General features: G+C 43.1%; 1 protein-coding gene across 3 annotated transcripts in view; it reads left to right on the top strand.

Moving 5' to 3' along the window:
• The window catches only part of PXDN (peroxidasin), a 73136-nt gene continuing 56832 nt past the window's right edge, over positions 1 to 16304 (top strand). For 2 of the 3 annotated variants that reach the window (XR_014546464.1, XM_083607053.1), the window contains exon 1: positions 2 to 1052. Coding sequence is in view for 2 of the 3 variants with exons in the window: in XM_083607053.1 (XP_083463179.1) it covers positions 829 to 1052 (224 nt within the window). In the remaining variant the exon portion in view is untranslated. Of the gene's footprint in view, positions 1053 to 16304 lie in introns of all 3 variants that reach the window. The other variant, XM_083607052.1, reaches the window with a different exon arrangement.

The following is a 16304-nucleotide window of genomic DNA, read 5'->3' as shown; positions in this document are numbered from 1 at the left end:
GGTTAAGAATGGACGTCCGGAACGAATTAAGTACTTAACCCGAGGAACCACTGTATTATTTAATAGCTATAGGTAAAGAGGAATGTTTTTGCCACCCTCTGAACCTCTCTGGGAGCGGGGGACATAGCGAAGGGCGACAGGTAACAATTGCAGGGCCTGGGCTGGTTTGTATGGAGAGAATATTGAGACCCTGAGCCCTGTAAAGCTTTACAGGTCAATACCAACACTGGGAACCATTTGCAGAGCGGTTAGTGCTGTAAAATAAGTGGCCACAAGAAGACTCTTTGTCGCCATCCCGACCACAGCTGAACTACGCCTGCCGGAAGTGGGGGTCTTTTGTGTTTCCCTCCGCCAGGTGTGGTGGCCATAAGGGGAGGTTTTCTTCTCCCTCCTCGCAGCTGGCGGGAAAAAACCAGCAGCCATTGCCACCGCTGGCGCCGGGGTGGGGTGGAAGAAGAGGCCCCCAGAAGCCCCCTCCTCCTCCCTCCATCGCGCTGCTCCAGGCGGACGAGCGCAGGGGAAAGCCCCGGCCTTGGCGCGGCGAAGCTGCAGCCTGCTTTCTAGCAAGCTGGCTGGCTGGCTGAGGCGGCCCCTCCTGCCGCCGTCCCCTCTTTCTCCTCCCCCTCCGGGCTGCGCGCTGGCGACTGGCTCGCCTCCTGAAGCCCCCGCCGCCGCCGGCTCGACCACCGGAGCGAGAGCAGCGGCAGCAGAGCCGAGAGCTGCCTCGGCTACCTCTCCTCGCCCTGCTTTCCTTCTTATTTTTCCCTTCTCTCTCTCTCTCTTTCCCCGCACCCCCCCTCTTCCTCCGCTCGGTTTTTGCTCGACGGCATGGCCCGGCGCAGAGCGGGCGCTGCCTTCCCCGGGCTCTGCCTCGGCGTCCTGCTCGGCAGCCTCCTGCCCTTCGCTTCCTCGCAGCCGCCGCCGCCGCCTCCTTCTCCGCCGAGGGGGAGCGTTTGGTGCCCCAGCCGCTGCCTCTGCTTCCGCACCACCGTGCGCTGCATGCACCTCATGCTCGAGAGCGTCCCCGCCGTGTCGCCGCAGACCACCATCCTGTAAGTTGGGGGGGGGGGTTGAGAGAAAGAGGGGGGGGCAACTTGAATAAAATATTGCGGGGACGCGCGAGGAAAGCTCCGCCCCGCATCATCGATCCCAAGACATGGCGCGCGCACCAATTATTTGAATGGCAACTTTTTTGGGGGGGGGGGCTCAACTATTTTACCGGGGGAGAGTTGGCTCCTGTGGACAGCCACGTCTATCGCGCGGGGCTTGAGCAAGACTCCCAGGGAGGGGAGGATACCTGAGGCTTTTTTGGGGGGGGGGAGGGGAACCACGACGGTTGCTGCGGCCCCCAGCGCACTCCTTTGTCTGCAGCCCGTGGCGGGTCTGGGTCTCTTGCTACCGGTGCCGTGCAGACTTCTCTTTTGTCCGCGCCGCCGCCGCCACCTTTCGTGTTTTGTCTACACAGGCATGTTGGCTGAGGTCCACAAGCTTAGTTTAAGTTTGGACGCCTTGGGTAGAGACCCCGCAGCCCAGTAATGCAGAAGGAGTGGTAGGAAGGAGCGGAGCAGATCTTGAAGCTCCAGGGAATACGGGAAGGATCCAAGCCACCCGATCCCAGCCTTTCTTGATTTCCTTAAAAAAAAGGTGACCTCGATGGAGGTTTTTGATTTCATTGACGGCTGCACTGTTGGAGAAGTTTCACTGGAGGAAAACACACGCACACACACAACAGCCCTCTGCTCTGTGGTTTCGTTTATTCCTTCCTTTTGCTCTGGTTTTTCTGGCTGAGAGTTTTGATCTCTGCAGCTCCGAGACCTTTTGTGTGGCTTTGTCCTCTTTAGGAATGTAGCCACTGGCATGAACTGTGTGGCTTTTCCAAGTCGCTTGGCCTCCCAAGCCTCTTTGTTGTAGACTTCCATTCATCCCTCAGTTCTGCCTTCGATTTCAGGAATGTCTGTTTAAAAGGTGTCCTGGGATATGTCTGTTAAGAATGCAATAATTGGAGACCCTTATCAATTTTTGTTGCTTTTTTTTTTTTTTTGGTACTTGCCATAGGTGGGAATGTTGACTGGAAACAGTGCTGTGTGTATTTTGGACAGAGGGTTTGTGGATTTATACGTTTTCTTTAAAAAGGAAACACGGCGAGGGTTTTGAAGAGTTCCTCTCCCTGCAGTTTCCCAACAGCAAACCACTTCTGAGCAGTTTTCAAACATGATTCTTGTTAGTGCTTTAGGTGTGGCGTACTTCGTCGGGCAAGAAAGGGGTCTTTCGGGGATACTTTCATCTTTGTTTTAATGTGGGTAGCTGTAAAATATACAGAACAGAGCCTGTGCTCAATTATACCCGAAGAACATAAGCCTCCTGATCTTGCAGAGATTTATGGACATGCCAAACTTAACATAACTGTGTGAACCACAGTGATGTCACTGTAAGTATTCTCTGAATACTATAGGGATCTTCCAGGGTACAAAATGAAGCATGTGCAAGACTCAGACCAAGATGCAGCCTTTGAAAAGGCAGTTCCATGAATGCCTGACTTCCCTGTTATGAGTATTCATATTCATATATACAGGGTTACTTGGGCTGTGAGCACATCGACAATTAACTTGTGCTGCACTTGACCCCCCCAGCCAGCAGTTGACTGCCCCAACACCACTTCTGCTGTTCCATGGACAGCCTTCCCTCTTGCAAAAACACAGCGAGAGATAGGGCATTCCATAAGGATTTAATGTTTGTCCAGCAGCAGTGCCATGCACTAGAATGCCCACCTCTTCCCAATACTCAGAAAAAGGAAGCATTCTGGTGGGGCAGGTGGAGCCGCCTTTTGGACTTTCGCCACCTGAGGTGGGCTGCCTCATACAAAACAATCCAGCATCAATGTATTTCCATCATGATGAAGAAAATTAACAAGACTGCATATCAGTCAGGAGGGAAAATACATGTCACGTTAAAAAACACCAACCATAGTTGGTTTATTGCCCAGTACAGTGGTACCTCGGGTTACAGATGCTTCAGATTACAGACTCCACTAACCCAGAAATAGTACCTCGGGTTAAGAACTTTGTTTCAGGATGAGAACAGAAATCGCTCGGCGGCAGCGGGAGGCCCCATTAGCTAAAGTGGTGCTTCAGGTTAAGAACAGTTTCAGGTTAAGAATGTACCTCCAGAACGAATTAAGTTCTTAACCCGAGGTACCACTGTAGTCATTTAGTCTCTTAGGGAGACAATGATCAAAAACCCAGAAGTATATTTTACCTGGGATTCTTCAGATTTTTACAATTTTTTTTGCATCGGGATACTAATACCCTAAGCAAAATTTACAATTAATAGTTTGCAATTTATCTAGGCAGGTGAAGTTGTAGCTGTGTTCTGTTTCTGTGAGTTATTTAAGTTTTTGTCATTCTTGTGTCTGAGTTACAGACCAAGTCATCATGGCGGTTTTGAAAACTACATAAACAGGGCCTAAAATTTAACATTTAATGATATATGGAAAATTGATTCAGATTCCTACAGGTCTACAAGCCTGCATCAAGTTTGTAGCAGCCAGGCCTGCAGGCGTTTACTTGGAACAGAGCCTTTTTGGTGGTGGCACTGCAGTTGTGGGATTCAGTTCCATGTGATATCATCAGGCACACTGCATCCCTTCAGATGCAGTCCACCTCTCTCTTCAGTGCCTAATGCAAAATGGTGTTCTGGACTGATATCTGCATATTGGGGATTTGTTAGTTTTATTTGTTGCTTTTGTGCTGGTCTAGGATTGTTGTCTGGTGGGACGTGGGTGGTGCTGTGGTCTAAACCACAGAGCCTAGGGCTTGCAGATCAGAAAGTTGGCAGTTCCAATCTTCGTGATGGGGTGAGCTCCCGTTGCCTGGTACCTGCTCCTGCCAACCTAGCAGTTCGAAAGCACATCAAAGTGCAAGTAGGTACCGCTCCAGCGGGAAGGTAAATGGCGTTTCTGTGCGCTGCTCTGGTTTGCCAGAAGCGGTTTAGTCATGCTGGCCACATGACCCAGTAGCTGTACACCGGCTCCCTCGGCCAATAAAGCGAGATGAGCGCCACAACCCCAGAGTCGTCCGTGACTGGACCTAACAGTCAGGGTTCCCTTTGCCTTTACCTTTAGGATTGTTGTGAAGTGGGTATTTTAAATAGTTTATATTATATTTTATAGGTCGTATTTTATAAGCGATTGCAAGCTTCTGTGTGAAGAGTATTGAAAAGTAGACTACATATCTGTTAAAGAATAAATATTTTAAATTTCTAGGCAACCAGATGCCTGGAATTTCCAAAGACCTGTGTTTTGGCACTGATATGTTTCAGTAAGTGCTCTTCAACTTCTGCCGTTTACTTCGCCTTAAAAAAAGACTTCACAAGCCCATGGTCTTGCAAGATATTATATCATCAGTTTTGCTTGCATTTTTATTGAATTACAGAAATCATTAACACACTGATCAATACAGCTTTACCCAGAAGTATTATTCGAGCTTATTTCTAGATAAATATGTTAGGGGCACAACTTTATAAATGCAGGTTTTAGCTGTGAATCCTATTGTAAAAAAAAAAAGATTTTAGACTATTTTAAGGCCTTTAAGAATGTCCCACCATGCTTCAGATTCCAAATATTTCTGAAAATAAAAAGTGGAATTTATTTTGCCACTAACTGAACCTTTGGCTTGATGCACAACCTTTTGGCAGCATCTGAGTAATCCAGCAGAAGCTGTAAAAAAGGAAAGAAAAATTAACTGACTAGTATAGGAAGTGGGTGGTTAATGTTTCCTGCATTTAAAACAAAGTACATTTACAGAGGGCTTTTATATTGATCGGTTTTCTTTATACTGTTTCCTGTAATGCCAAGTTGTGCATGGCCCTGAATGAGACTTCATATTGTTGTCCTCTGTCATGGAAACATATGTCTGAAGGCAGATGGAAATCAGAAATATGAGATCAAAATACTTGATTAAAACTGCAGGGGCTTGGTGGACATCACAGTACAGTGGTACCTCGGATTACATACGCTTCAGGTTACATACACTTCAGGTTACAGACTCCACTAACCCAGAAATAGTGCTTCAGGTTAAGAACTTTGCTTCAGGATGAGAACAGAAATCGTGCTCCGGCGGCGCGGCAGCAGCAGGAGGCCCCATTAGCTAAAGTGGTGCTTCAGGTTAAGAACAGTTTCAGGTTAAGTACGGACCTCCGGAATGTATTAAGTACTTAACCCGAGGTACCATGGGAGATAGTTGCAGTACTTGTACTTATCAGCAAGGGTCCCCCTTCTGCATTGCTTACTTGTGTGGGGTGCTCTGCTCTGCCCCTCCCAGTTGTTGGAGTGAAGATGTGTGCTGCTGTTAGCAATGTATTCAAAACCCTAGAGTGTTTTGAAGACAAAGTGCCCTTTCTCCATAGCTTTCCCATGGGAGCTCTAAGCATGATTAACATTGTGTACCATAAGCTATGGTCTCTGGATGTAGGATTTATATATTGGTAGTAGTGTGCTGTGATTGGGTGCCAAATTCCACCATATTCTATGCTCTGCTGCAGTTGTATGAATGGGTTGGTCATCCACATGGGCACAACTGTTTGAAATTCACCTTCTCCCATTTAAGTCCCAGATCTGGAGCCGGTGTGAAGCTGAGCTGTTTGTCAGGCACATGACAGTGGACTCAAGAGGTATAGGATTTGGTGCTGAGTGTGCTCTTCCCTTTTGCTGCTTCCATCCCAAACATGAGTTGTTTAATCTGTTCTGCTGATGCATTTGCGTTGTTCCGCTGGCTTAATTTTGTGGCAGTGATGTATCTGATGTATCCATCAAATCCTGTGTCCTCTCAGCTGGCAGATATCACGCAAAGGATTTCTCCCTAAGCTGTGCTGTTTCTTCACTGCTCTTCTTTTTTCCTTCTGTGAAAAAGAAGACCTATTATTTCCTTTGTCCAGGCTTCTCTTAGCATGCCTTTAATGATTAATCCTAATGATGTGTATACTTTCCTCCCCCAAATAATTCCTTTATTAACAAGTCACTAAATGCTGCTTGTTCTAATTCATCTGAACTGTCTGAATATTCTGCAACTCATCTCCTTTTTTATTTTGCTTTTCATCCTTCCATTTATGTGTTAGTTTTATTTTTTGTTAATCATCAGTTCATTGTTTGGTTTTTGTTTTACTGAGTGGAGCTAAGTAGTAATTGGAAAACTATGCTTCCTTTCTGCTCAGTAGCAATGGCTTTGCTTTTTCGTGCAACAACTGAGTCTGTATTTCCCCCCCTTTTTAGTGTTCCTTGTATTCCTTCCTTAAATGAGCATGCTTTAGTCATCATTGTCTGATTTTTGTGTGTGAGTATGCCATGCATGCTGTGCTTTTATGCTTACCTCATTACAGTTGTGAGGTCTTCTTCACACAATCCATTGTGCATATGCTTAGTTTTGTTCTTCACAATAATCTTTTATAGTCCTGTGCAGACCTCCTACATACTTTATATCTGAAGGAGCATCTTTCCCCCCATCATTCAGCCCAGACTGAGGTCTAGCTCCGAGGTCCTTCTGGGGATTCCCTCATTGTGAGAAGTGAGGTTACAGGGAACCAGGCAGAGGGTCATCTCAGTAGTGGCACCTGTCCTGTGGAACACCTGAAGGCAGCCCTGTATAGGGAAGTATTTAATGTGTGGTGTACTGTTGTGGTTTTGTATACTCTGTTGGAAGCTGCCCAGAGTGGCTGGGCAACTCAGTCATATGGGCAGGGTACAAATAATAATTATTATTCTTGCATGGATTGGAACTTACATATGTGCAACCCGACGCCTGTAGTTTTATAATGCGTAACTTGTACTCTACATCGCTGCAGATGTGCAGAATACAGATGTGTTCCTATCTACCTATGTAACATTGTATGTGCATAGTAGCTTAGCGCTTGTGACCAACATGTGGAGGTTGTGTTCATGATCCCATTCCCCCCCCCCAACTTCCCCAACAAAGATTCCAGTTTCTGATTAACAATTCTGATACAGGATGCTTCCTTTTCAGTTCTCAATTGGAGCACTCTGCTTGGATCAATAAGGTCTGCTATGTATTCTGACCCCTTTTATGCAGGGCTGGTCCTATTTGAGGCAGAATGTATTCCTTGCTGCCTTGCTTACTTTCCCTTCAAAAATGTGTTGTCTTCTGTGGTAAATAGAAACCTGTGTTGCCACTGCAAAAAAAAGCAGACACACAACTCTAGAATCTTCCCCTTGGACAGTCGTTCCTAGAGAAATGCGCAATATACAAAGTTAACTTGTGCTGTCAAATAGTACGTTAGCATTCACAGAGGGAAGTAAATCCCCCCCCCCCAGTTTTGATCCCACTTCTCTTTCTAAAAGAGAATGGCTAGAGTGGCTAGCAGTCCATAAAATATCAAGAGCATAATAAAAAGGTAGAACAAAATGGTATTTTAAAAGACATTTTTGTGTGTGTGCTTTATGCAGGTTTTTAAAATTATGTGAATTATGTGTGGTGTTATACCAGGTTTCTGGTGCTGGTGTTGCACACGTGCGTGTGTGTGTGCGCGCGCGCACGCACACACACACACACACACACAGCCATCCTGAGTCTCATTTTCCAAAAGAAAGGTGGGATCAAATTATGAAAACAACAAATTTCTGCGGTAGAAGGGCTAAATTAACTCTCTCAGTGTGTCTCACCATTTTCAAACCCAATATAAAAAGTTGCAATCAGACTTTATGATTGGGATGATGAACCCAAAAGGAGTGCTTTCAAGATTCCCAGTTATTTCTGTTTTGTGTCTGCCATGCATCACCCATGCAAAACAGCAATGCTTCTTATCTGAAATAAACTGTTCAGAAATGTTGAATTGCATTTTACTCCTCCCAGAAGCAAGAGGAATGTGAAACCCCACACAGAGTAGCCCTGTAGAGATACTTTTCATTTCATGTGGTGAGTGGACGGCATGAACACCCTGTCTTCCATCTGCAGCACATCTCAAGTCACCCTTCATGTGCTACATGAACAAAGGTCTGTAGCAAAGAGCCTGCTATGCTCAATGGGACCTCTTCCTATCCTGCGATTTAGAATCTTGCACAGCCAGGATTCTGCCTTGCACAGGTAGCCTTGAGGAGCACAGCAAGCTCCCTGCTGCAGACATTTTGTCCTCCCGATGCATGGAGACAGTGTTGGAAACTGTATAAGCTAGGGGCCAAGTTGCTCCTTAAACCAGGGTTACAGGTGCCAAGTTGCCGTTTTTGGACCAGGTAGCTTAAAAAAAAAGAATTATTTTTGCTTCCTGAAATGCATTCTGATTGTGCAGATAAAATATAACAGATAGAATTCTACAGGATGTGTTGCTAGTGTGTGAAAACAGTCAAGACCCAAGAATCCCCAGGCATGCAGCTCCACCCTGGCGTTCGGGCATCTTCACTTGGTCGCAAGTGGCCAATAGCTGGGCGCAAAATGTGCCTGGCAAATTTTGAGCGCTGCATGGTGGAGGGTTGTCTTGGTGCTCAGGATGCAGTGGAATGGGGTAGGACAAGCCAGCACATCCGTGTTCTACCTTATGTAGTTCTGATTGCATGGGGAAACCGGGCTAAAATGTGTTCTGAAGCTCCAGTTTTTCCAGTCTATTCCATTGGTATGCATATGGCTGGACTGTGAGCTGCTATTATTATTATTATTATTCAAAGTCTGCACCATTGCATTCCTCACTTGCATCTCATGAAAGTATTTATGCCTTCTTTCCCAGGCAGTTCAGTGTCAGAGGTAAAGTGAAAAGTATGTGAGCCTTTCCAGGTCAGTCTGCAACGTCTGTAGGCAGAAAGGGAAAAGATGCACCACTGTGCTTGGCAAAAATGCATTGCCTTGGTTAAATCTCTGGTTGTGCCTGGTGGCTTTAAAACAACAACAACAACAACAACACTGCAGTAGAATGTTATGTCAAGTAAACAAGGTCCCTTTGCCATTGTTTCAAGAGAAGGTGGGGATAATCAACTTGCTCTGCTACATTTAGCTATGGGAATAAATTTCAAAGCAGTACAGAGCAACTGTGGAGTGAATGCTGGCTCAGCTGAAATGGAATTTCTCAAATGTTGGGGGGGGGGAGGGAGGTCTTCTTCTCATTGGTTGCCAGGTTTGGATGCTTGTTGCTCTGGGGCTATTACTGTTGCTAAGAGCCAGCTGATTCCTTTGAAAAGAAAATTGAATGAACATTTAAGACCCAACAGCTAATGACTTGGAAACCGGAGAAATGTTAGGGTCTGCAAGCTTTCCTTTCATTGCGCCCTGGCAGCTGCGGTGACACATCTGCTGCCATCTTCCTCTCTTCTTTCTTATTTACAATCTCTGAAAACATTTCTAATATACACTACTGAATGGCTTTCTAATCCCTTGGCATGGTGTGAAGAGGATACAGATGGGTTTACTTCTGAACTGAGACTTAAAAATTGCCGTAGATTTCTGGTGTTTGTTGGGGATCCCTGTTTACAAATATTATGCTGAAATATACGTAATATTGCTGTGTTAAAAAGTTTAGGATTTCAATCCTATACCCCAGTACCCCTGATAGTAAGACTCATTGATCTCAGTTGGACCTGTTTTTGAGTTGACATTCTTTTGAGGATTGTCTTGTTAAAGATTCAGAAAAGCTAATCTAGGACACATTAAGCGATTAAGGGAAGGAACAGCCACAGTATGTCTTAATTCTAAACAAGGAGGTTGAGAGCTTTCCTCTTCAATTCGACTCGCCATGTTGATTTTGGAAACTGATCCTACCTTTCGCTCTTTTGAATACGGTAAATTTGCCATTACACTTTTGATTCTCCTTTACTGCAAACCTACTGTTTCCAGTACCATATGTAGAAATGCAAATGACAAAGCCTACTCACATGGTGAGAGCTTTTGTTGGATTTGTTAGTTATTGAATTCCTACTGGAGGCCTGCTAAAGTTCCAAGAACATCTGTGTAAAAGAGCTTTTCCTTTGGATGGCTTTTGGTGTTCACAAATCTTTCTGCTTATTCACTCGCTATGTTTTAGTGTTGCTTTAGAGTTTATTGTTACTCAGTCTCTGGGACAATGGTGCAAATAAATGCACATGTAAATGGAAATTCTGAAGAAACCAAAGGGCTTCTTTACCAATATTGTTTCATTTTTGTTAGGTGTATGAAAAGAAATTTATATAAAAAGTGTATATGTTCAGGTATCTGTTTTACATAGCTCTTTATGTTTCATCTTTTTCTGAGTGAGACTGCACTGTTTCCAATAGAATACAATCAAAAACTTTCATTCTACATATCCACAGGCTTTAAGGGAGTTTAATCATTCTACTTGTTACTTTACTGCTCAAAATTTGATTTCACTGAGAATTGTAAGAACTCTTATGCATGGAAGTGAAAATGTCTAGAATTCCAACTTTTATAAAAACATCAAGCAAAAACAGATATACTTAAAATATAATGACCTTTTTTTGGTTTTCATCACCAAATGGCTTTGCAGGAAGAGAATTTAAAGATCAGGCTACTCACAGGGGTTTCCTGTTCAGCAGCATCTGCCAAAGCAGTAATAAAAAAGAAGTCAGAACACTTTTTGACTACTGTTTTATGGTTATATATATCATTCCTAAATAACATTTCAGTGTCATAACAGCAGGTCAAACTACAATGGCACATCCTTGATCGAAAGGCCCTATCTCAGATCAACTTAAACATACCAAAGAGTCTTTTGAGTCCTCACCAGAACTTTCCCTTGTTATCTCTTTCCTCAGAAATATGTAGGCATGCTAGTTTCAAATGCTGCTCAGACAAGAGATAGATACTTTTGCTTTGAGCTGGGAATGGTCCATAGGGATGTCCTCATATTTTAGTTGCAGGTTTGACAGCTAGATTGTTCTGCGTGTCTAGATTCTTGATTCAAGACATCAAGTATTATAAAATTACCTTTTTGGTTGGAAAGTGAGTTGGTCAGCTGAGTTAAAAGCATGAGAAGAAGGTGGCTGTCCCAAGTGGTAGTGAATTGCACCTCCCAATTCATTTTGGGAACGGGATATGCTGTTGTCACACTTGCATTGCACTGTTGCTTTCCAATATATTTATCTACACACAGCAAGTCATTTCAGCTTTTTTTTTATTAAAGGGAAAATAAAATAGCACTTGTTCTGTGAATAATTTGGTTTCTAATAACAATCCTTTAGTTTGAGAGGATGTCAGGCTTTGTCACTTAGGACGTGTGACGTCCACCTGTTGTACAAATTCCAACAATGTAAGCGATCTTCATTGTGCTGAATGATACAAATTGCTCATAATCACAGGTGAGAAGCCATCTGAATCAGGATTATATCCAAGAATTACTGATTGGCTTCAATCCAGAGTAGCTATTTTGGTCGGTAGGCAGCAATCCCACATATTACAGTAACCTTCTGTGACATTTTTGCTTTGATAACTCATTCTGTCAGAAACAAGCCACTGCTTAGTTTTTAAAGTTTGCTTCTTCAGCTCTTAGATGAACTGCAGCACAAACATAGGAAAAATGCCCTTCCCCCCCCTTTTTTTCCAAACTGGATTTTGTAGCATAAAATAAACTCTGTCTAGATGGACAAAGTCGTACGGTGATTCACACTAAGTCCACATGAAGATAACGTGTCTTAACAGTGCTGAGTGCTCAAAAAACATATGGTAGACTTTTGAGACTTGCTGTACTTATTGCAACCCACAATCCCAATGCCTGCTGGGTCTTCTTTTTGTAATGACTGCTGAGTCATGTAACTTGGTGGTCGTAAAAACTGGCATGTGGATCCGCAGGCTTTTCACGGAGATAGTGGACGATCGTTAAAACACTTCATTGATGGCTAATTCCGAATTTCAGGCTTCTGGTGCACAGATGAAGAAAATCTTTTAATCCATTTAAAATGCAATTCCTTTGCCCTTTTGGGTGCTGAGGCGCTGCCACCACCTCTAACCCATCTTGTTCAGGCAGCAAGCCTCATTCACTCAGCCTCCCTGTGAACAATATCACTTTTATTGTATCCTTCACATTGTTGAAATCAATCAGTTGCAAAAAGCCGACCCTCCTGGTCTATGAGTCACACTGCTTCTATTCAGCTACTATACTTCACCCACTGGGCTGCACTCCAGAAGTTCTTGCAAGCTCCTTTCTTTCCACTGACATCCAGAAACTGTAGTTTATCTTTTTTAAAAAAACAAATATGAAAACAAGAGAAAAGATTGTGTCTGGTTACACAGCTGCATCATCCTGATATATCAAGTGTGTTCTTGTTATACAAGAATGGCAGGAGTTTTTTTTTTGTTTCCATTTTTAAGTGTAGGTTCCTTCCCCCCCCCCTCTTCCTTGGATTCAGAAGGCTGGATGTTTATGTGATTCTGTTTTTGTCATTCTTAATTGTTGCCAGGACACTGGTGATATTATCTGAGTTGCAAATGCTAATCATAAGAATGCACTCAGGCCCGATGAATTTAATAGCCTCAAGCTGTTAACAAACATATATGAGACTTAACAAAGTAGCCCTGGAAATGACAGACACAGCTGTGGAATTTGCAGCAGTCAAGTTTTCCATCTGGCTCTTTCTATAGCTAAACACTGTGGACAGATTGAGAAAGTAATGATCCACAAGAGGTGCACCCATTTTGTGTGGGTTTGGACTGCTTGCTACAGTACAAAACACACACATCCAATGTATGTTGTGTGATTGAAATTTAGATCGCTTTATGCCAGTAAATTGTCACAATCATAGTCTTAGATTTTTTATATATATATGGAGGAAAGTTACCGTTTAAAACACTGTCTAAATGCACATTTTAAAAAATCTAGTTAATACGTTTATTGCTCTAGCTAAAGGCTATGACAAACTTGTAGCAATAGTATTACTAAAATAATACAGAACACACATCCATTATATAAGCCAACATTGGCTTATAAGTAAGAGAGAGACGATACCAGAGACACCAACAAGCTTAAATCTAGCTTGGTTTTAGATTGAACCTTTGAATCTCCACAACAACTAAGAGTGATTTTTATTAAACTCCTTTTTCTTGATTATTTTATTTTATTTTGCAGCCAGTGTGTAGAGTGGCATTCCCTGTGTTACGAAGCTGCTGTTGTCTCTCAAAAGAAGCCAAACCATTTATGTTGGGTTGTACCTGCTTGGTTGTGTGAACCAAGGTTTCAGAAAGCGATCTCTTGGGTCTCTAAGGGGCAGACTAAGGGGTAATGAGTGATGTCTTTCACCTGAGGCTGGCCGCAAATAAAAAGTCTGTCTGCATATGGGACCTTGTTTTGGCAGCCATCCAAGGCTTCAGTGGGCATCACTTAGAAACACATCTGGATAAAGACATTTCTTAAGGAAGCTGGTGAGAGTTTGGTTGGATAACTAGTGCTAAAATGCTCTGTTCTCAGGAGAGGATACCAAGGGGAAAATTTGTTGTTTCTAATTAATTGCAGATCCTTTCTGTATTCTGCCCAGAAGAGCCAATCCCTTAGTTGGCACTTATTCAAGGTCAATGCAGAGCTCAGTTCTGGAAAAATAATAGTCTAAAAATCTTGACAAGCTGCTTTTCAGAGTTGGTTATCACCCACTTAAGTATAGCACAGCACAGGAAAATGCCCAATTGACATAGTAGCCATTATTTTAATATATTTTAACTGAGTGCAGTCTGCTCTTGCCTTAATTGTTGGCCACCCAGATTCTGTATGAAGATGAGTTGCTGATATTCCTGATGGTAAGAGTATAGCTTCCAAAAAAGTTATTCACAGTTTCCAAAGCTTTAATCAGACCCCAGATCTCAATGCCATATAAAGCATTAGAGTAAGCATTTTGCTACCAAATATATTTAGGGCAGATTCAAAAGGTTGACCTCCCTTATTTTAATAGAACTTCATCAATGTCCCTATGGTTTTCTGTGCTTTGATTTTCACTGGCTCCATATGATTACAGTGGTACCTCGGGTTAAGTACTTAATTCGTTCCGGAGGTCCGTTCCTAACCTGAAACTGTTCTTAACTTGAAGCACCGCTTTAGCTAATGGGGCCTTCTGCTGCCACCGCGCCGCTGGAGCACGATTTCTGTTCTCATCCTGAAGCAAAGTTCTTAACCCAAGGTACTATTTCTGGGTTAGCGGAGTATGTAACCTGAAGCGTATGTAACCTGAAGCATATGTAACCCAAGGTACCACTGTACTTCCAAGAGAGAGTTTCACCCAGAGTGTGCCCAGGTATCTAAATGAGCGAGTTTGGGGGGTTTTTTGTTTTTTGTGGGGGTTTTTTTGTAGCTTGCTGTACCATTTATATCTAGGACTGTGTTTGCCAAAAACCATTGTCTTGGTCTTAGAGTAATTTATAGATAGGCTTTCCTGTTTACAGTATGTACTGAACACCTCCAGGAGATTTTTGAGGCCCAATCAGGAAAGAGAGGAGCACTAAATCATCTGCATACATCTAGATTGAGATCTTTCTGTTCCTAATTATTGGAGAGGGGAAGTACGCGTTGGCTAAATATGACAGCAGATCATTAATATAAAAGTTTAAAAGAGGGGGAGTCAGAATGCAGCCTTGCTTCACTCCTCATGACGTTTTAAAGGCACCAGTCATATCACCATCTAAACTTCCTCTGACCCTCATTTCTGTACTGCCATATAGTTAGTTCTTGGATTAATCGCAGGTGTATAGTTGATGTTAGCAATATGAAAATTCCCAATTAAAATTCTATTCCAACCCATGTGCCAAATTCATGTCAAACAGATAAAAGAAATGTATTAATTAGCACATCCTGACCATATCATTTTAGTCATATGTACTTCCTAGAACAGAGTATATAGCTTTGCCTGAGATCAGACTGACAAGGAGAACAAAGAATAGGAGGATGGTGTCAGGGTGACATAAGAGACTAGGCAATGATAATTGCTTCACTAACATGGGGGGAAATGCTATTAAGATCCCCTGTAATATTCAGTCTGCATTTGTAAAGTAAATACATCCCCTCATTGTGTGTGTTCTGCTGCCGAGTGGAGGAATTGTTTTAATTTGTTTAGGGCTCATCAAGAGCATCTGTTCAAACAGGAACTAGATCAATGACTTTATTGTCTAATTAAATGAATTAAATAATTGTCCTACAAAAAGGCTAATTGGTTCCCGTCCATTCTTTCAAGTGATTTGCATTGGGACCCCTGCCTACCCCCTACCCCCAAATAATCAACTACACATATACAGTGGTACCTCGGGTTAAGAACTTAATTCGTTCTGGAGGTCTGTTCTTAATCTGAAACTGTTCTTAACCTGAAGCACCGCTTTAGCTAATGGGGCCTCCTGCTGCCGCCACGCCACCGGAGCACGATTTCTGTTCTCATCCTGAAGCAAAGTTCTTAACCTGAGGTAATATTTCTGGGTTAGTGGAGTCTGTAACCTGAAGCGTATGTAACCTGAAGCATATGTAACCCAAGGTACCACTGTACACTGATCCAGTGAAATGATTTTGGAGTCCTTGTGGAGTGTTCAGTTAAAAAAATAACACCTCATGTAGCAGCAGCAGCAAAGTCCATGCTTGGGAATAAACAACAACAACAATCATTTTTCAACCCTTACAAGAAGTCTGTAAGACAAGCCAGTATTATTTCCTAAATTCCAGATGGGAGGACTGAGGCTTAGGAGGGATTGCCTAAGACCAATTGGGTTTATGGCAGAGGTGGGATTCAAATCAGGGACTTACCGATTTATCGCTCAGTCTCTTAGCCCTGCATATGGGATATTGCATATGGGATATTGTGTATAGTGAGGGGTTGTCAATGTGACCCTCTTCAGATGCTCTTGGACCACAACTCATATCATCGTCCAACAACATCTGGAGGTTCCTGTTGGCTGTTCCTGATTACGTCTATCAGGATTTCCCAAACTTGGGTCTCCAGCTGTTTTTGGACTATAGCTCCCATCATCCCCAGTTAGCAGGACCTGTGGTCAGGGATGATGGGAATTGTAGTCCCAAAACAACTGGACCCTGAAGTTTGGGGAACCCTGATGTATAATATACACTATATAGGGTCACCCTGCATTAATAGGTGTTCAGCCATAAAAGGTGTAGGGAAAAGACAGCTAAAATAGTCAAAGAGGTGTTGCACCTTCCATATGAGCCAAGTATCAAACCTTTAGAGCTTAAAAAAAAACCCATTATTTTTTAAATGATATGGAGAAAGAAGACAATGCAGGTCTATAAAATATTGGAGAGAAAGTAGCTAGATTCCCCGACAACTTCTTGTTCTCATTACAGTAGGATTAGAGGACAGCCAGTGAAAATTAGTTGGCAAAAAGTACTTCTTCATGCAAGGCATA

The sequence above is a fragment of the Podarcis filfolensis genome (genome assembly GCF_964270895.1).
Source record: "Podarcis filfolensis genome assembly, chromosome: 3".
NCBI lineage: Eukaryota > Metazoa > Chordata > Lepidosauria > Squamata > Lacertidae > Podarcis > Podarcis filfolensis.
This window is presented reverse-complemented; position numbering and strand designations above follow the sequence as displayed.